Source organism: Pleurodeles waltl, chromosome 7, assembly GCF_031143425.1.
Source record: "Pleurodeles waltl isolate 20211129_DDA chromosome 7, aPleWal1.hap1.20221129, whole genome shotgun sequence".
In the NCBI taxonomy this organism is placed as follows: Eukaryota; Metazoa; Chordata; class Amphibia; order Caudata; family Salamandridae; genus Pleurodeles; species Pleurodeles waltl.
Window position 1 is genome coordinate 1256117903 of NC_090446.1, and position 21238 is coordinate 1256139140.

The following is a 21238-nucleotide window of genomic DNA, read 5'->3' on the forward strand; positions in this document are numbered from 1 at the left end:
GTTGCTGTGTGGTTGTTGTCCTCTGCGTCATCTCCCGAGCTGGAGCAGTAACACTTCCATCTTCTCCTGTGGGTTGCCAATGCTGCTTTTGTGTGTTTTCCTTAAGTAGTGGTGTGTTGGGCCTAATTTTAACACCTGGTCTGACCCAGGCGTTAAAATTTGGCGCAAATCTTGGTCAACATTATTTTTTGGGTCCGCCTCCCACCCATGCATCATTTTTGCACGGGTGGATAAATGTGGCGCTAGGGGCTTAGAGTCATTTTTTGGACAGAAACGCCTACCTTGCATCTCATTGACGCAAGGTGGTTTCACGCATTCAAAAAATTATGTTAACTCCTATATTTTGACGCTACACAGGTCTAGTGTCAAAGTATAAATATGGAGTTAAGTTTGCTGAATTAGTGTCAAACAAATTAGGCTAAACTGAGAGCAAACTGAGTATAAATATGGGCCTAAATTTGAAACATATTTTTATTTTAATTCCATCCTAATTGCTTAAAAGTTACAAAACTGTTAATAGTTTAAAAAGCAGTCAGAGTGCCAGAAATTGGAATTAACAAGTTTAGTCTAAATTGTTGCTGGTGTAAAAACATAGGTAAACGTTAATATAATCTGAACTGTAGTAATGGCAGAACAAATATTTTGAATTTATGTTCAGAAAAAAGGAGAAGATGATTCGTAACTGGTGGTAATGAAGCTCAACAGACTGCACTGCACCATGTAGCTGTTCAGCTATTGTCGTATTGCGGCCCACCATAACTCAAAGGCTTTTAATTCAGCCTGGTCTACTTGTTCCAGAAAATATTTAAGAGAACAATAGAGCTCAGTTCTTTCTGGATCTGGTCTCAGAGTTCTGTTATGTCATTCTTATAGCTTAAATTAAAAAGAGCCAGGAGACAGCTGGAGGATGCTATTTAATTTTTGATGAAGCATAAAGAGTTGATTTTTCAGATGCAAGATAACATTGCATTTCTTTTTTATCACTCAAGCAACACAGATTTCCTTCTCTCTCTTAACAGTAAAAACAATAAGCAAGCAATGCATAAGTAAAGCAAGTCAAAGGCTCTTTTCCAAAATGCATTGACTTTACAATTTTCCTATTTGATTGAAATCCATAATCACAATTTTCTAAACAATTGTGTGATAATTGGTTTACATTTTGAAACTTCATTCTTTAAATAATAATACTGAAAATGTAAAGATCAGAAAAACTGTCATATATCCTAGAATACATAAATGAGGTTCAAATTTAAACAATATTATAATACATTTTACTGCCCATTTGAAACGCAACACAGAAATTCAAATAGTATATAGGCAATGCATCTTTTTATAAAATGTTGTTTTTGTGCAAGATTGTAAACTGGATTGCATATGAATGCACGCATATCTAGAGAGGGAACTAATAATTCAACATTCTGCATGTACTTACAACTATTGATAACACCATTGGCCCCCTGATGATCCACCAGATTCCCATATTTCCATATGTACCCCAGCATCTAATAAATAAAATTAATAAAAAGAATACATTAAATAATTATGTGAATCACAGGAAAATAATTGCAGCTTCATGAGTTATTTTTCATAGCGACGGATTTTCATGCTTATCAACATTCTGGTAGACCCTAAAGCAATATTAATAGAGTTTTTTGTCAACGCAAGGAATACATTAATATCGTAGGATGGAGAAATATTTATATGTGGTCTGAAATACGACTCAACTTTCTTAATGTAGGTCTGTCTGATATCCCAAAAAGCTCCTAGTTACACCCATTAGTTCAATCTATGAATGGTGTTAGTCCAGTCAATATGATCATCACCTTCAAAGGATCCATCTTTCAGTGATATTTGACATGTTCTTTTCTATAGATACTTTCAGGGGAAAAACGAATTTGACAACAACTGTTTAGTATTAATTGTGTATTTTCTACATGGTATCAGGATGTAAATAGATGTAAAATAATTGACACATGTTGTTGTGCAATTAAATATTGAACAGAACAAGTTCATGTACGCTCAGCTGGACAAAAGTCAGATATTTGCTCCAGTCAGGTTTCTACTTTATTTATAGTAACTTTTTCCAAATTCTCTTTTTATGAATTCACAAAGAATTCCTGGAGTATATCCGTACATTTGCCAAAATTCCAAGAGTACTCAAATTTGTAACCATATATACATACAGAAAAGTAATGGTGACCTTGGTATGACTAACATTTATTGTTATTACCTGTCAGCACATCTGGTGTCCCTAAATGAATGGATCCCGGTAGGGGAAGGGGAATCCTGCTTACTGCTTGGAATTTTATTTACTGGGGTTGAGGGGCTTCTTAACTTGCTCTACATGGGTCATATACCCCTAACAGCATCATCCTGCACTCAGGTGGCAGTGCTCTGCAGGAGGGCAGAGCTACGCCTAATCCGGTCGGACTACCACGTAACAGATTTGACTCCCTTGTTGCTTCCACAGGTCTCGAGCCTTAAAGATTTTGGTCAATGGGACCGGATCACAATTACATACTTCTATGTTAGCTGAGGAGGAACCCTGATGTCCTTTCAGGAATTAAGGGATCAATAAGCCCTATCTCATACACAATTTTTTCGATTTCTCCAACTGCATCATTCCTTGAGAATTTACCTCCCAATGGACAACCAATCCTGGAACATAACCCGCTCTACTCAAAAATCTTTATTGGGCCCCTGGGTAAGGGAGCCATATCGGCGATCTATTTTTCATTGATTATCAATGGTTTTCTTTCCCTTTGACGGAAGTGGGAAGATTGGGTGGGTGAGCTGGATGATGATGACTGGAGGGAGGCATGTCTGCCCCCAAGGGAATTGGCTATATCATTGCAGCTGCGTATTGTAAGAGGCTGGCCTGGCTTGTAGTGGGTACCAATGGTACTTACACCTTGTGCCAGGTCCAGGTATCACTTATTAGTAGAGTGTAGTAGTGTCATAGCTGCTTAGATTGATAGAGGTAGCTACAGCAGAGAAGCCAAGGCTGAACTAGGAGTCATGCAAAGCTCATGCAATACCACTTATATCATATAGGTACTACAGCATAAGAAAGACAATACTCATTGTGACTAAAACTAAAGGTTCTTTATTTTAGTGACAATGTGGCAAAAATATCTCAGAGGATATACTCCCTTAGGAGGTAAGTAATATACACAAAATATACACAACTAACCAAATCAGGTAAGTAAAACAGTCAGAAAGTAGTGCAAACACTGTAGAATACAATAGGATGCAATAGGCCTAGACGCAACACAAACCATATACTAAGAAAGTGGAATGTGAACCACGAATGGACCCTTAGGCTAGTGTAGTGTGTCGAGGGTTGCTGGGAGTGTAAGAAAACACTAAGGGTGTAAAGGAGACCCCAACCCAAGACCCTGGAAAGTAGGAGTAAAGTACTACTATTTCCCCAGAAACACACTAAAGTCGTGATAAAGGATTTTGCAAGGACCACAACAGACTGCAAAGCACTGAAGATGGATTCCTGGACCTGAAGACCTGTAAAGGAATGAGACCAAGTCCAAAAGTCGCTAAAGTGTATAGGGGGGGCAGAAGCCCACTAAACCCCAGATGAAGGTGCAAAATAGCTGCCTCCAGTTGGAAGAAGCTGCAGGTTTTGCAACAATGAAAGGAGGTAGGGAGTTCTTCTTCATGCAGAAGATGTCCCACGAAGTGCTGGAGGATGCAGAGTTGTTTCTTTGGCAAAGTACTGCAAATAAGCCTTGCTAGCTGCAAGAGTTGCAGATGCAGAAAAAGGATGCTGCCTGGGTCCAGGAAGGGCCAGAATGTCGCCACTTGGAAAAGGAGACAGAGGGAGCCCTCAGCAACATAGAGAGCCCTTGGACAGGAATGAAGCACCTGCAGAAGTCCTTGAACATGGGTTCAAGATGTCTGAACATGGCAGTCATCTCAACACTGCAAAGAGAGGTCCCACGACACTAGAAATCAACTCAGGGAGCTGAGCATCTCAGGACAGAGTGCTAGGGACCTAGGCTCAGCTGTGCATGCAGGATTTCTTGGAAATGTGCACAGAAGCCCTTGCAGCTGCAGATCGCATGATGCACAGGATTACTGTCTGGGCAGGGGAGGCAAGGACTTACCTCCTCCAAATTTGGACAGTTGGACCACTGGAGAGTCAGGGTCACTTGGGCCCACCACCTGTGTTCCAGGGGCCACACTCATCAGGATGCGAGGGGACCTAGAATACCGGTGTTGCTGAAGTTTGGTGCCCGCTGGAGCAGGGGGAAGATTCTGTCGACCCACGGGAGATTTCTTCGTGGCTTCCTGTGCAGGGTGAAGGCAGACAGCCCCCAGAGCATGCACCACCAGGAAACAGTCTTCTGGCTACTTTGTTGCTGTTTTGCAGGCGTCCTGGAGCAGTCAGAGGTCGATCCTTGGCAGAAGTCGAAGAGAGAAGTGCAGAGGAACCCTGATGAATTCTTGCAAGTCATAACCTGAGGAAAAGCCCACTGGAGAGACCCTAAATAGCCCTCAGAGGAGGATTGGCCACCTATTCAGGTGTGCACCTATCAGGAGGGGTCTCTGACATCACCTGCTGGCACTGGCCACTCAGAGGCCTCCAGAGTGCCTCCACACCTCTGGAAACAAGATGGCAGAGGTCTGAGACACACTGGAGGAGCTCTGGGCACCACCCCTGGGGTGGTGATGGACAGGGGAGTGGTCACTGCCCTTTCCTTTGTCCAGTTTCGCACTAGTGCAAGGACTGGAGGTTCCCTAAACCGGTGTAGACTGGCTTATGCAAGGAAGGCACCATCTGTGCCCTTCAAAGCATTTCCAGAGGCTGGGAAAGTCTACCCCTCCCCAGCTTTTAACACCTATTTCCAAAGAGAGAGGGTGTAACACCCTGCTCTCAGAGGAAATGCTTTGTTCTGCCTTCCTGGGACTGGGCTGCCCAGACCGCAGGAGGGCAGAGCCCTGTCTGTGGGGGGGCAGCAGCTGTAGCTGCAGAGAAAAGCCAGAGAGCTGGTTTCGCAGTACTGGGGGGTCCATAGTGGAGCCCCCAGGATGCATGGAATTGGCTCCTCAATACCAGATTTGGAATGGGGAACAATTTGATGATCTTAGACATGTCACATGGCCATATTCGGAGTTACCATTGTGAAGCTACATATAGGTATTGACCTATATGTAGTGCACGCGTGTAATGGTGTCCTCGCACTCACATGGTCTGGGGAAAGGGACATGAACTATGTGGGGGCACCTTTGCTAGTGCAATGGTGCCCTCACACTTAGGAACTTTGCACCTAACCTTCAGTAAGTGAAGGTTAGACATATAGGTGACTTATAAGTTACTTAAGTGCAGTGAACATGGCTGTGAAATTACGTGTGCGTTATTTCACTCAGGCTGCAATGGCAGTCCTGTGTAAAGGTTTGTCTGAGCTCCCTATGGGTGGCAAAAGAAATGCTTCAGCCCATAGGGATCTCCTGGAACCCCAATACTCTGGGTACCTAGGTGCCATATACTAGGGAATTATAAGGGTGTTCCAGTATGCCAATTGAAATTGGTAAAAGTGGTCACTAGCCTATGGTGACAAATTTAAAGGCAGAGAGAGCATGAGCACTGAGATTGTGATTAGCAGAGCCTCAGTGACACAGTTAGGCACTAGACAGGCATACCCATTTAGGCCACAAACTATGAGCACTGGGGTCCTGGCTAGCAGGATCCCAGTGAGACAGGCAAAAACATACTGAGATACATGTAAAATTGGGGGTAACATGCCAAGAAAGATGGTACTTTCCTACCCAACCACCCCCCCAAACGAGGGACAATAAGGCATAAGGCTTACCTTACCCAGATGAGTCTTCATTATCTAAGTGGAAATATCTGGGGAGTCCTTCTGCGGTGGGTACTCCCATGTCTATGTTCCACTTTATAGTCCATTGCCTGTAGGGAGATGGACCACCTCAACAATTTAGGGTTTTCACCTTTCGTTTGTTTAAGCCATAATAGAGGTTTGTGGTCTGTTTGAACACACAGCAAAGGCCTCCCTCTCTACGGCAGACCAACCCTTTTCTCTAGGAGCAACCTCCTGCTGATAAAAGCAACAGATTGATCCTGGCCCTCTGTGTTTAGCTGTGATAGAACTGCCCCTACCCCTAATTCAGAAGCATCAGTTTTGGAGTAACAAGGGCTTCTCAGGACAGGTGCAGAGCACATGGCCTGTTTGAGCTCATCAAAAGCCTTTTGACAGCAAGCTGTCCATAATAAATTTTTAGGCATTTTCTTTGATGTGAGGTCATTAAGAGGGGCAGCTATAGTGCCATCATTCTTTATGAACCTCCTGTAGTACCCAGTGAGGCCTTTGAAGGCTCTCACTTGGGTTTGAGTTGTAGGGGGAGTCCATTCCTTAATGGTTTGGATCTTCCCCTGCAGTGGTGCAATATGTTCCCCACCTACCAAGTGGCCCAGATAAACAACTTTCTCCTGCCCTATCTGGCACTTTGAGGCCTTGATAGTGAGGCCTGCCTTTTGCAGGGCCTCCAAAACTTTCCACAGGTGGATCAGGTGATCATCCCAGGTGGAGCTAAAGACAGCAATAATGACTAGATATGCTGCACTAAAGGCTTCCAATCCTTGGAGGACTGTATTCACCAACCTCTGAAAAGTGGCAGGTGCATTTTTCAATCCAAAGGGCATAACTGTGAACTGATAATGCCCTCCAATGGTTGAAAATGCTGTTTTTGGTTTAGCATCTTCTGACAACTTAATCTGCCAATACCCTGCAGTTAAATCAAAAGTGCTTAGATACTTGGCAGAAGCCAGTGTATCAATTAGCTCATCTGCCCTGGGTACAGGGTGAGCATCAGTTTTTGTTACTTGATTGAGACCCCTATAGTCCACACAAAACTGCACTTCCTTTTTTCCATCTTCAATATGAGGTTTGGGGACTAGCACCACTGGGCTTGCCCAGTGGCTTTCAGAGGGTTCGATCACTCCCAGATCCAACATTTTCTGCACCTCTTGTTTGATACAGTCTCTGACATGGTCAGGCTGTCAATCAATTTTACCTTTGACAGGTAAACTGTCTCTAGTATCCATTGTGTGCTCACACCAGGTAGTTGTACCTGGAATTAGGGAGAAGAGGTCAGAGAACTGATCAAGGAGATTTATGCAGTTGTCCATCTGCTCAGCAGCAAGACAATCTGCCAGTACAACTCCTTCCACTAAGCCATCAGCTTCAGTGGTGGAGAAGAGGTCAGGGACAGGATCACTCTCTTCCTCCTGCCCCTCATCTGTGGCCATGAGCAGGGTAAGGTCAGCCCTGTCATAGTAAGGTTTGAGGCGATTGACATGAAGCACCCTAAGGGGGCTTCTGGCAGTGCCCAGGTCCACTAAATAGGTGACCTCACCTTTCTTCTCCACAGTGAGATGGGGTCCAGTCCATTTGTCCTGGAGTGTTCTTGGTGCCACAGGCTCCAATACCCACACCTTCTGTCCTGGTTTGTACTGAGTCAGGACAGCCTTCTGGTTAGGCCTTTGCTTTTGGAGCTCTTGGCTGGCCTGAAGATTTTTAGTGCCTTTTTCATGTACTCAGCCATCCGTGATCTGAGGCCAAGCAAATAGTCCACAATGTCTTGTTTGGGAGCTTTTAAAGGTTGTTCCCAACCCTCCTTCACAAGAGCAAGGGGACCTCTTACAGGGTGTCCAAAGAGGAGTTCAGAGGAGCTGTAGCCCACTACTTTCTGGGGTACCTCCCTAACAGCAAAAAGGAGGCATGGCGACAGGACATCCCATCTGCTCCTGAGTTTTTCAGGGAGTCCCACGATCATGCCTTTGAGAGCTTTGTTAAATCTATCAACCAATCCATTTGTCTGTGGATGATAAGGAGTGGTGAACTTGTAGGTAACACCACACTCCTTCTACATTGCCTTGAGGTATGCAGACATGAAGTTACCACCTCAACCTGATACCGCTTTGTTAGAAATGGGGTCTTTGGTTGGCATTCAGGTTACCCCCTGTCCAAGCAAGGACCCTCACTCTAGTCAGGGTAAGTCGCACACAATCCAAATTATCCTGTGCCCACTCTCTGGTAGCTTGGCACTGAGCAGTCAGGCTTAACTTAGAAGGCAATGTGTGAAGTATTTGTGCAATAAATCATACAACAACACAATATAGCACCACAAAAATACACCACACAGTGTTTAGAAAAATATTTAATATTTATCTGGATATTTGCAGGTCAAAAACGATAAAAGATGCAATAAGAAAATGTAAAGATATCACTGGAAAGTGATATAAAGTGTCTTAAGTCTTTTAAAAGCAAACAAAGGCCCTCATTCTGATTCTGGCGGGCGGCGGAGGCCGCCCGCCAGAATTCAGCCCTCCATAATACCGCTCCGTGGTCAAAAGACCGCGGAGGGTATTATGAGTTTTTCCCTGGGCTGGCGGGCGGTCTCCAAAAGACCGCCCGCCAGCCCAGGGAAAAACTCCCTTCCCATGAGGATGCCGGCTCGTAATCGAGCCGGCGGAGTGGGAAGGTGCGACGGGTGCTGTTGCACCCGTCGCGTATTTCACTGTCTGCAAGGCAGACAGTGAAATACATTTTGGGGCCCTCTTACGGGGGCCCCTGCAGTGCCCATGCTGTTGGCATGGGCACTGCAGGGGCCCCCAGGGGCCCCGCGACTCCCCCTCCCGCCATCCGGTTCCCGGCGGGAGAACCGCCAGGAACTGGATGGCGGGAGGGGGAGTCGGAATCCCCAAGCCGGCGCAGCAAGTTGCGCCGGCTTGGAGGATTCCTTGGGGTCAGCGGGAAACCGGCGGGAGACCGCCGGTTTCCCTTCTCTGACCGCGGCTAAGCCGCCGCGGTCAGAATGCCCCGCGGGGCACCGCCGGCCTGTCGGCGGTGCCTCCCCGTCCAGCGGCCCTGGCGGTTACAAACCACCAGGGTCGTAATGAGGGCCCAAGTCTCTTTCAAGCACAAAGTATCTGGTTTGCGTGAAAAATCTCTGCAAAGGGCTGCAGAGGAGGAGAAGCAGGGAAACAAAGGGTTGTGCGTCGATTTCTCGGGCCGCACACGGTCAATGCGTTGTTTAGTTTCCACCCAGGGACGGCTGGGCGTAGATTTCCGGTGCTTGGTCGTGGATCCTCTTCGGGTTGAGGGTTTTTCAGAAGCCCCGGGGTCTGTGCGGGGAATCCTGGGCTTGTGACAAGCTCTGCGTGGTTCCGGTGGCGGGGCGGGGAAATTTCTCCCTCACGGCAGGCGCTGCATCGATTTTCCCTCTGGAAGTCGGGCGGCGTCCTCCCAGGTCGGCTGGGCATCGATCTGGTGGGCCGAAGTTCCGGTCGCACTCGAGGTGCCACATCGATCTTTTCCTTGCGAAGTCAGGCAGCGTCATTCCGGTTCGGCGTGCGGTGAATTTTTCACCACGGGACAGACTGTGCGTTGTTTTTAGCCAGCTGTGCGTCACATTTTCACCACATAAGGAGTCCCGTTGCAAGAGAGAAGTCTTTTTGGTCCTGAGACTTCAAGGAACAGGAGGCAAGCTCTTTCCAAGCCCTTGGAGAGAACTTCTTCACCACAGCCAGGGAGCAGCAAGGCAGCAGGGCAACAGCAAGGCAGCAGTCCTTCTCAGAAAGCAGCCAGGTGAGTCCTTTGGGCAGCCAGGCAGTTTGTCTTGGCAGGATGCAGGCTTTGGTTACAAGTTTCTTCTCCAGGAAGTGTCTGAGGTGGTAGGGCAGAGGCCCTGATTTTATACCCAAATGTGCCTTTGAAGTGGGGGAGACTTCCAAGAGTGGCTTAGAAGTGCACCAGGTCCCCTTTCAGTTCAATCCTGTCTGCCAGGGTCCCAGTAGGGGGTGTGGCAGTCCTTTGTGTGAGAGCAGGCCCTCCACCCTCCCAGCCCAGGAAGACCCATTCAAAATGCAGATGTATGCAAGTGAGGCTGATAAAACTGTGTTTGGGGTGTGTCTGAGTGAATGCACAAGGAGCTGTCAACTAAACCCAGCCAGACGTGGATTGTAAGGCACAGAAAGATTTAAGTGCAGAGAAATGCTCACTTTCTAAAAGTGGCATTTCTAAAATAGTAATATTAAATCCAACTTCACCAGTCAGCAGGATTTTGTATTACCATTCTGGCCATACTAAATATGATCTTCCTACTCCTTTCAGATCAGCAGCTACCACTCCAACATTGTATGAGGGCAGCCCTAATGTTAGCCTATGAAAGGAGCAGGCCTCACAGTAGTGTAAAAACGAATTTAGGAGTTTTACACTACCAGGACATGTAAACTACACAGGTACATGTCCTGCCTTTTACCCACACAGCACCCTGCTCTAGAGGTTACCTAGGGCACACCTTAGGGGTGACCTATATGTAGAAAAAGGGGAGTTTTAGGCTTGGCAAGTACTTTTAAATGCCAAGTCGAATTGACAGTGAAACTACACACACAGGCCTTGCAATGGCAGGCCTGAGACAAGGTTAAGGGACTACTTAAGTGGGTGGCACAATCAGTGCTGCAGGCCCACTAGTAGCATTTAATCTAAAAAGCCCTGGGCACATATTGGGGGTCATTCTGACCTTGGCGGTCTTTTCGCAAGACCGCCGAGTTACCGCCGCGGTGAAGACCGCCGACCGCGGCGGTATGCCGCTGTGCGCATTCCGACCGCTGGGAGCGTTCCTCGGGAAAACCGCCAGCAGCCACACTGGCGGTCGGTGGGAAAGTGGAGACTGGTCAACCTCCACCGCCACGCCAGCAGAACACCGCCCACAGAATTACGACCCACATTTCTGTGTGGCGGTCTTCTGTTGGCGGTCTTCTGTTGGCGGTCACCTCCCCATGGCTCCTGTCGCCTCCCGGAGGACCAACGCACAAGGTAAGTTGATCGTCCGTGAGGGGAGGGGGTGGGGGGGTGTTGTGTGATGTGTGCGTGCATGGGGGTGTGCGTGTGAGTGTGTAGAGGGGGCGTGTGAGTGCGTGCATGCGGGCGGGGAGTGCTGCTGTGCCTATGGGCAATGTGTGTAGTTCGGCGGGTGCGCATGTCGGCATGTATGTGTGCGGGTTTGTGTCCCCGTTGTGTATGTGTGTGTGTAGGGGGTGTGTATATGTGCATGTTGGGGGTGTGTGCATGTCGGGGTGCGTGTATGTGCATGTCGGGGTGGGGGTGGGGAGGGGGTTCGTACCACCTCTGGGGGGTGGCAGGGGGGTGGAGGGGGTGGGGGGAGGACTCGGGGGGGCAGTGGGGGGTGGGGGAGACCCCTATCAGTGCCAGGGAAGGAATTCCCTGGCCCCGATAGTGCCTACCGCCATGGTTCGCATGGCGGTTCCCGACCGCCAGAAACCGCGGCGGTAAGCAGGGTCATGATACCGTTGGCGGTCTTGGGTCGACCGCCGGACCGGAGTGCGCAGACTCCAGCCCGTCGGTCATGACCGCCGTGGCTGTCGGAGTGGGGAAGTGGCGGTCGATCGCGGCGGTGACCGCCGCGGTCAGAATGCCATTTTTTTGACCGCCGGTCTGTTCGCGGTCCGACCGCCGCCTCTCCGCCGACCGCCAAGGTCAGAATGAGGGCCATAGTGCCTTCTACTGGGGACTTATAAGTAAATTAAATAGTCCAATTGGGTACGATCCAATGTTACCATGTTTAAAGGGAGACAGCATATGCACTTTAGCACTGGTTAGAAGTGGTAAAGTGTGCAGAGTCTAAAAACCAGCAAAAACAGTGTCAAAAAAGTGGAGGGAGGCAGGCAAAAAGTTAGGGATTAATCTGTTTCCTGAAGCTGTTGGAGGGTCAAGGGGGCCAAAATGTCAACCCCTGCCCTCTCAAAGGGCACCCCAACCACTGGAAGTGGAATTAAGGCGGCCTTAGGTGTGCCACCAGCCTTGCCACTGGCTTGGCAGGTCACACAGGAGCGACAGAACTCCTTGGTGTCCTCTGACATATGAGACCAGTGAAACAATGGAACACGTTTGTCCCATGTTTTACTTTGGACCAAATGTCCAGCCAAAGGAATGTTATGAGCCAAAGTCAGAAGAAACTCCCTATACTGCAAAGGGATGACCAGTCTGCTGGCAGCTCCAGGTTTAGGGTCCTTTGCCTCAGTATAGAGAAGGTTGTCTTCCCAATTGACTTTGTGGGTACCAGTGACATCCCTATTTTGCTGTTTGACAGCTTGCTGTCTTAAACCCTCTAGTGTGGGACAGGTCTGCTGTGCCACACTCAGCTCTTCCCTAGCAGGCCTCCCTGCACCCAAAAGCTCAGCTGTGTCAACTGCCAGCTCCTCTGGTGTAGGTTCTGCACAGGGAGAGGATTCCTCTTCCTCAAAAGGGGAATCTTCTGGAGAGGGAGGGATAGTGGGCAAGGATTTACCCTTTCCACCCCTAGCTTTTGGGAGCACTTGGTCCATTTTTCCAGGGTCCAAGTTTCCATGTCCTCTGTGCTTCTGGGCCTGAGCCCTTGTGAAAGCAAATATATGCCCTGGAATGCCTAGCTTTGCTAGTGCAAGGGTGCCCTCACACTTAGTAACTTTGCATCTAACCTTCAGTAAGGGAAGGTTAGACATATAGGTGACTTATAAGTTACTTAAGTGCAGTGAAAATGGCTGTGAAATTACGTGTGTGTTATTTCACTCAGGCTGCAATGGCAGTCCTTTGTAAAGGTTTGTCTGAGCTCCCTATGGGTGGCAAAAGAAATGCTGCACCCCATAGGGATCTCCTGGAACCCCAATGGGTACCTAGGTACCATATGCTAGGGAATTATAAGGGTGTTCCAGTATGCCAAATGAAATTGGTAAAAGTGGTCACTAGCCTATAGTGACAAATTTAAAGGCAGAGAGAGCATGAGCACTGAGGTTCTGATTAGCAGAGCCTCAGTGACAAAGTTAGGCACTACACAGGCATACACATTTAGGCCACAAACTATGAGCACTGAGGTTCTGGCTAAGACAGGCAAAAACATACTGACATGCTTGGCCTTCTGGAGGACCTGGGAGAACCACGTTCTGAGAGAATCATGCTTGGTTGGTGGCAAAGAGAGATGTTGCTTGCCAGTGGAGACAGCCTCATCCCCCTCACTGATATCATGGTGAAGAGAGGTTGACTGGTGCGCACATATGGAGATGCCAAAATACAAAGCACAGGGATGCCCCTAAAAAATTGTAAAATAAGAGGGAAATGGTGGGCATGTCAGGGGATACCGCCATGATGGAAATGGTGTTTGAGATAGCTACTTCAGAGCTGCTATGGAACTGATAATTGTGTCACAGTGGATGATGCCTGTATTGTTAAACATAATCAGATTTGGTTATCAAATGTATTCACCATCTGAGCACTGTGTCATCTGCACTATAATCACTTTATCACACATGAATTGGACCAGTATATTTTTTGTGTTGTACTTCATGTTTAAAATTGCTGTTGAGTAATAATAAAAACTTGGAATTAGGTTATGAATTGCTCAGAGGTAATCAGGAGATTTCTAATTTCAAATGAATCCCCCCACCCCCCGGGACAACTATTCACATAGTATATAAGCTGTTTTCGAGCAGACATCGACCTGCAAATGTTTTAAGAACACCCACAGAAGTGCTTTCACCATGGAACGTCCACAACCCAATGTGGTGAGAAGATATACTCCCACATAAATATGGAATCAAAGGGCCAGATGTATCAAAAAGCGATTTTGCGAATCGGAAATTGCGAGTCGGTGCCACTTGCAATTTCCGATTTGCAATACCGTATGCAGAATGGTGTCTCAGACTCCTTCTGCGAATCTCAAGGGGGTCGCAAAGACCCACCTCATTAACATTAATGAGGTGGTTCGCAATTTGCGTCCCCCTTGAGATTAGCTGCACTCACAGGGATGGTGGCCTGCTGGAGACAGCAGACCTCCATGTCTGTGACTGCTTTTTCAATAAAGCACTTTTTTTTTTTGTATTGCAGCCCGTTTTCCTTAAAGGAAAACGAGTTGCAATACAAAATAAAAATGAAACCATTTGGTTTCGTTTTTTCAGAGTAGGCAGTGCTCTGAAAAAACATTTATAGCGACATTCACGAAGGGGAAGGGGTCCCATGGGGACCCCTTCCCTTTTGCGAATGAGTTAGCACCCACTTCAAGTGGATGCTAACTGCGAATTGCTTTGCGACCGCTTTCGCGGTCACAAAGCAATTCTGCATCGCGGTGCGAGTCGCAAATAGGAAGGGAACACCCCTTCCTATTTGAGAGTCGCATTCCCATTTTGCGAGTCGGTACCGACTCGCAAAATGGGAATGTGCATCGCGATGGCCGTTTTGCATGGCGCAAACTGCAATTTTCGCAGTTTGCGCCATGCAAAACGGTTGCTACATCTGGCCCAAAATCCCAACTTTGTCAGCCAGAAAGGGGTGGGGTTGTTACCAGACCAAGTAAATAGCATTATGTTATAGCTTGAGTTCAGGTAGCTTCCAGTTCAAGAATGTTGTACATGTCATTACAGGAATGTTAATGTTGGTTCAATGCAGGAATTCCACATAGTCAGTTGATGTGGCTGACTGGTGGGGAAGGACTTTGGGCCAGATGTAGCAAACGTTTGCGACTCGCAAACGGGCCGATTCGCAATTTGCGACAGTGCAAAATCGGAAATGGGATGCAAAAAGCCCATTTCCGACTCGCAAAAAGCAATGGGACCCGTTTGCGAGTCGCATCCGTTGCGACCCCATTTTGCGACCCGCAAATTGCAAGTCGCAATTTGCGAGTCGCAAACCTCATGCAATTGCAACTCGCAAATTGCGACTAGTCGCAAAAAGCCCAGTTTGCATGTCCCATTTACCACTAACTCAGAGCAAGTGGTAACCATTACCAAAGTATAAAAGGGGACCCAGAAGGCATCTGGATTACTCAAAATGGCGGAGATATACCTGATAGCAGTGAGGAGGAGAGTCAAACGCAGCCCAGCAGAGGAGGAGGAGGGGCCACAGACAGGAGAAGATATATAGAACCAGGCAGACTCTTTTTCAACAAACTGAAGAGGAGATCTATGACAAATACCGCCTTAGCAGCGCAGTCATTCTAGAATTAATAGACTTACTGAAACCACAGCTAGAACACAAGACTCTGCGTGGCTGCGCCATCCCTACGCATGTGCAAGTGCTATGCGCACTGCACCTCTTGGCCTCAGGGAGCTATCAGGGGGTCATTGCCGTGGCAGGTGGGGTATCCCAAAGTGCAGTGTCAAGGTTCCTCAGGGCATTCCTAGATGCCTTAGTCACGCACATGTCTCACTTCATATACTTACCAAGGAATGAGGCAGAAATTAACAGCACCAAGCTGGACTTTTACCGCATTGCCCACTTTCCTCATGTCATAGGGTGTGTAGATGGGACACACATTCAAATATGCCCCCCTGCTAATCTGGAACACATTTTCCGCAACAGGAAGTGTACCCACTCACTCAACATACAGGTTGTTTGTGATGCCCATTATGTCATCACGGACATCGTAGCTAAGTTTCCTGGCAGTACCCATGACTCATACATTTTTAGGCATAGTGGGATACATCAACGCCTGGAACGTGGGGAATTTGGAGACGGTTACCTCCTAGGTAGAGCCACAGACACTTGCAGACATACACACAGGTCACTGTGCACGACAATCTGGACTTCCTAACCGTGTACTTTTGTGCCCAACAGGTGACAGTGCATATGCTCTCAGGCCTTGGATCATGACTCCGTTTTTAACACCCAGAACTGAATCAGAGAGGCAATACAACAGTGCGCATAAGAGGACCAGGAACCTGATCGAGCGCACCTTCGGACTGCTGAAGGCAAGATTCAGATGCCTCCACCGCAGTGGAGGCGCCCTCCAATACACCCCCATTACCGCTTTCAAAATTGTGGTCGCATGCGCCATCCTCCACAACATAGCCACCCGACGTGGGCTACCTCTCACCCCTGCAGACCCAGATCCTGATGATGAAGAGCAAGAACAACCACATCGCCATCATGGGGATAGGAGTCTAGCTAATCAAGGCAGACTGAGACGGGACCACATTGCAACGCAATATTTTGGACGGTACGTGTCAACTCCCACCATACTCACCTATTAACCATTTGTTAAGTGGAACAAAAATAACTGTTTTATTAATGTCATGAAGAAACTATATACAAGTTGAAATTGTCCATGGGCAGGAAAATGCCAACCAGTCATGTGGCACATTAACGCCATGTGCCACATTAATCTGTCCTGGCTGTTATCTATGATATCTATGATCTCCTGCCCCTCCTGCCAGCCTGGCTGGTCCCTGCTGCGTCCATGGTGCTGTGCCTACCACTCCTCAGCACCCTACTGTGAGTGGCAGAGACACTGCTCACTGTTGAGCCCTCCTCCCAGGTGTATTTGTTAACTTCCTGGCTGTGATGTCATCATCATGTGCCAGGAAGTGTTTCCAGGGTGTTCTGGTATGCTTTCTGGAGTGTTCTGCTGCATCTGCAAGCAATTTTGAAGGTATTCGCAATTTGCGACATCCACTCGCTAATTGCGAGTTCGTTTTTTGCACACTCGCAAACAGCGACCTCGCAAACTGCGGACTCGCACACAGCGTTGCGAGTCCGGCTGCGAGTTGCAAAATCGGATCGCTTTTTTTTCTGGCATTCCAATTTGCGACTCGCATCTTGCGAGTCGCATCAACTCGCAAAATGCGAGTCGCAATTTTTATTTTTGCTACATCTGGCCCTTTGTGAGGCCATTTTACTAGCAATAAACATATCTAAGAAGAAACATAAGTCTTGGTAAGTTTTTACTACAACATTTTGACGACCTTATTAGTTCAGCATGTAAAGCAACCTGTAGTCCAAGCAACGTGTGTTTTACTTGTTCAACATGCCCCACTGTATCACAACGCAGTTATGAATGTATTTCCACTTCCTGCTAATGTTAAAACTCCCTTGTGATAAGGTGACACTCTCCACATTTAATTGCTGTCTCAACGTAATGTTAATTACCATTTGAAATGGCAGCGCATGAGCCTGTCAATTCCCCGTTTGAAATGTGCATCGACATGAGATAAGACTTCAGCAAGCGCTTTGAAGTGTATCAGTGCATAGTGTGGTCTGCTCCACTGTGCAAGATGAGCACAGTCACAACACAGCTCAGCACGCCCACCACACCGAGACACTTCGGAATGCCTCAGAATGCAACAACGAATCAAGCGTTTATCCTCCGGTGGAGCACAGCATGGCATGTATTGTGACCCCAGTCAGAGACAACTGGCCAAGTGCTAGCGCTCTCATTCAGAGACAATAAAGACAGTCAGAGACAGCTAAGTGGTAGCACTATGCATACAAGGATATTCATGCCTCAAACTGTACAATTCAGCTCACAATCTGTCCTCTCATGCATTCTTCGTGCCTACCTCCCTCTGACTGCCCTTTCCTTGATTTATACGAGTTTTTTACACACAACCACAAAAAACATGGGAATCTGTGTGTGAATCTGTATGTATTGTGACTAAGAGAACTATCTATTAAATGTCACTTTGGAGGAAAATTAACATGCAACCAACTGATGGTATACTGCAAAAATCCAGCACTGAAAGATTCTGGTACTCCGGTCACAGACCACAAACCATAGGTTAAAGTGTTTTTGCTAAGTGGGCGGGAAAAGGATTGGCGAGACTGGCAAGGTTTGCATCTCATCTCCAAAAGTACTCATCTGCAGTGGAACACATTCAAGAATGGTGCAACATCCAAGCTGATTGCTTATCATGGCTACCAGTTGATTGGCAAATAGTGGACAAAGAAAATATAAAAAAAGGTGCAGTGGCAGGTTTTGAAGATGTGTTTGAGTACACTCAATGTGCATTTTCTAGTGAAGAGTGGCATCAAGGTTTGGTGGAGGATGGTAATCTGAAAGAAGTGGTATCATTGGTGAGAAATGGAGCAGCGGAGAAAGTTCAGTAAGTGTACAAATATGATCCATATGTAAAGGTTTTGAGTAAATTGTCAGTGGTGGGGAGCGATGTGTTCATGAGAGGTGAAAGAGTTATACCTTCAGTTGTTATGCATCTGAAATTGTTTCAGCTAACACACTAAGGGAATTTAGGACACCTTTTATTGAAAAGGAAGTTACATCGGACTTTTTGGTGGCCAGGAATGGACAGGGATGTTGAATGGTGAAACATTGTAATGATTGCAAAGAAAGTGGAGAAAGATTGAAAGTGGGTATTGAAGTGTGTGGAGGAGTGATCAAAGATTCGGGAATGGTGTGGTACAGTGTGTGCATGGATTTTATAGAATCGTTGAGAAACCTGTCAAGAGGGTTAAAGTTTGCCTTAGTTATGGTAGACGTTCATTCTAAATGTTGGTGGTGAAGTTTCTAAGGGAAAGCACCACCAGAACGACCATAATAACTATGCAAGAAATCTTCATGGAGGTAGGCTACCCCAGTAAGATTATAACTGACAGTGGCACACAATTGGCTCCTGAGGAAATTAGACATTTTTTATGAATGTGTTTCATCAAACATTCTTGCACCAGGCCAATTGCATTGCTGAGAGGGCTAACCAGTGTTGCAAAATGGAGAAAGGTGGAATTGGAGGAAGGTGGTGTGGTATGGGGATGCAGGTTTTGTGAATGTGAAAGGAGATGGGTGTAGCAGTTTCATGTTTTATGTTAATAGAGGATGGAGAGATCTTGCACAAGAATATCAGGAAACTGCATGTAGATTTGAGTGGGTGAGAGAATGTAAGAGGCGGAGATCAAGTAGAGCAAACAGAGACAGTGTCTAGAAGGGATACTCACACACCAAGAAAAACAGAGAGGTTCCACAAGGCTCCAGGGTATCTGAAAGATTTTGTTAGATAATTTTTCGGTTCTTGGTTCTATGGTTATGAATTGATCTGTGTTATTTTTGCATTGTTGTGTTTAGGTACTTTGCAAGTTAACTATCATTTGCCTTGTATTTTTGTCTGTAAGGGGGGAGATGTGTTCTAGCTTGACCTGGGGTAGCTTCCAGTTCAAAAATGTTATATGTGCCATTATGCAAATGTTAATTTTGGTTCCACGCAGGAATTCCACACAGTCAGTTGTTGTAGCTGACTAGTGGGGAAGAACTTTTGACATAGAGGGGCGCGAGGCAATTTGACTTGGAATAAACATAACTCAGAAGAAACAGATATCTTAGTGAGCTTTACTACAACACATTACCTCAGCATAAGGTATTTGAAGGGTACAGTAAAAATCCCTTTTCCAAGTTTTCCTCGGATGATATAAAATGTAGCCCAAAAATCAGTCACTGCGTCGTTCCATCAGCCAAAGAGCTTATATAGCTTTTTCCAAGCGCATATATTGTGACGCACACACCAAGTAAATATAACATGATTGAATAGGTAACTGACCAATTTTGCACTGGTGAGTGGCCATTGTTACACTAATGGAATGCTGCAATACGTAATTTTCAGTCAGTTAAAAAAACACTCCTGCACTATTCATCCAGTGCAAATTCAAGTCTTCACTGGTCTGTCGGTGTAAACGTGAGAACGAAACAACTCACTTATTAGTGCAGTGCATGTTGCCAGGTCCCTGCAGGGTTAACATCCTTAAATCTATCAATGCTTTTAATGATATGTCAAATCAAGAAACCCTGTTGGTAAATAATGGATAACAAACAATTGAGATTGTGATGCAAGTTAATTTTTCATTCTGTTGAATGATACCTGCACATATTATAATTATTAAATTTAATTAAGTACATCACTGAAAATGTTAAAACATTCTAAAATATATAAAAGCTCAAATACAATATCTAGGCCCATTCTCACTTTTATGATTATGATTATTATGTCTTGTAGTAAAAGATTGTATTTACTTACCCACTATTTTCCAGTTTAGCTTTTGCTAACACCCAAGGAAAGACAAACAGGACGGGAAACACTGTAGTAAAATAGAAATAGAAAGCCTTAAGCAAGAAAATATATGACTGGAATATACTGAAGGCGCCAATAGGTACCTTCATTCTAGTACAATAATACAGGGCAGCCTGCAATCCCCGTATTAACAAACAGACACTCACTGTAATGTTTTTATTACAGTCTAGTTTTTAAGAATTACTACTCACCGGTAGCATAAACATTACATAATTTCCCGACTGTAAATAACTAATGATTCATTTTTCATTTGTTACATTTCACCCAATCCGGGGCAGACAGCAAAGTTTCTGAGCTGCGTTGAGTGAAAGGGAGTCAGTAGAATGCGCCATATCAATTAAGATACTGCACTTTTCTGCTGTCTCCTAGTGCTGGTGCCCTGTATACACCCTAGATCAATGCAAGCACCCTTGCATCATTGTGCAAGGGTGTCTGCACTACAGGCAGGATTGTTTTTGTGCATAAAGGCTTAACCTTACATTGTTAGATCCTGTAGCTTCTCTTTCTATGTGTGCTTCAGAATGCAATCTCATAGAAAGAGGAAGTATTGAGCAGAAATCAAAATATTTCTCATTGTTACTTCTGCTTCAGGAAGGTGTAACTTCTTGATGCATTCCCATGTTTCCTAACTTTAGTAAATTTGTGCATGTGCCAAAATCGATGGGTAGGTGTATATGAACACCAATATTCCTTCCACAGAATGCCTCCCTGAAGCAAAGGAATGCAAGACTATGCGCTGCCTTGTGTTACTTTGTATTTACTAAACCACGCAAAGCCATGCTAATTCACTTTAAGTGTCTTAGTAAATGATAAGAAAGGACTTTGTACCGAGTGACTCAGTGACGCAACCCTGATGCAAAACCTTAGTAAATCTGCCCCAAGATCTTTTCTGCTCCTCTTTTTATATGTGTCTTTTTTTCATATGTCCACATTTATTCAACATGTTTTTGAATATACTAGTCCATATGAAACAGAAAGACACTTAGGATTTAAGTTTCATATTCCCAGGGTAATGAAGTGCTCGTGTGTTACAGGGACTAAAATACCATCTGCTGTACGTTCAAAGGATACTAATAATCACCTAGCAACAGTGCCTAAGTTGAGCAGGTGGTTGATTGCTGGGCCCATAGGCACTCATTTTTAGTGACCAGCATGTATGTTTGCATATGAAACTTTGACTCAGTCCAAGAGAAAGAAAAGCACACAAGGGGTAAAGGAGGAAGAGTACAACATAAAAATAGTGACAAAGGTAGACCACATGGATGAAAAAGAACCTGAAAGAGTAAGATAATGGTTCCAGGTGTGCCTGGTCGTGGATTTAAGACAAATGAGGTGGAACCATGGCCATGCAGACATTCAATA

The 21238-nt window shown here is 46.0% G+C and overlaps 1 protein-coding gene across 1 annotated transcript in view; it reads right to left on the bottom strand.

Annotated features, from left to right (window-relative positions):
• Nucleotides 1-21238, bottom strand: part of GLP2R (glucagon like peptide 2 receptor) — a 754367-nt gene that overhangs the window by 127959 nt on the left and 605170 nt on the right. The window contains exons 8-9 of the mRNA XM_069200419.1: nt 19823-19883; nt 1433-1502 (exon numbers count right to left, since the gene is read on the bottom strand). Of these exons, the coding sequence (XP_069056520.1) occupies nt 1433-1502; nt 19823-19883 (131 nt within the window). The remainder of the gene's footprint in view (nt 1-1432; nt 1503-19822; nt 19884-21238) is intronic.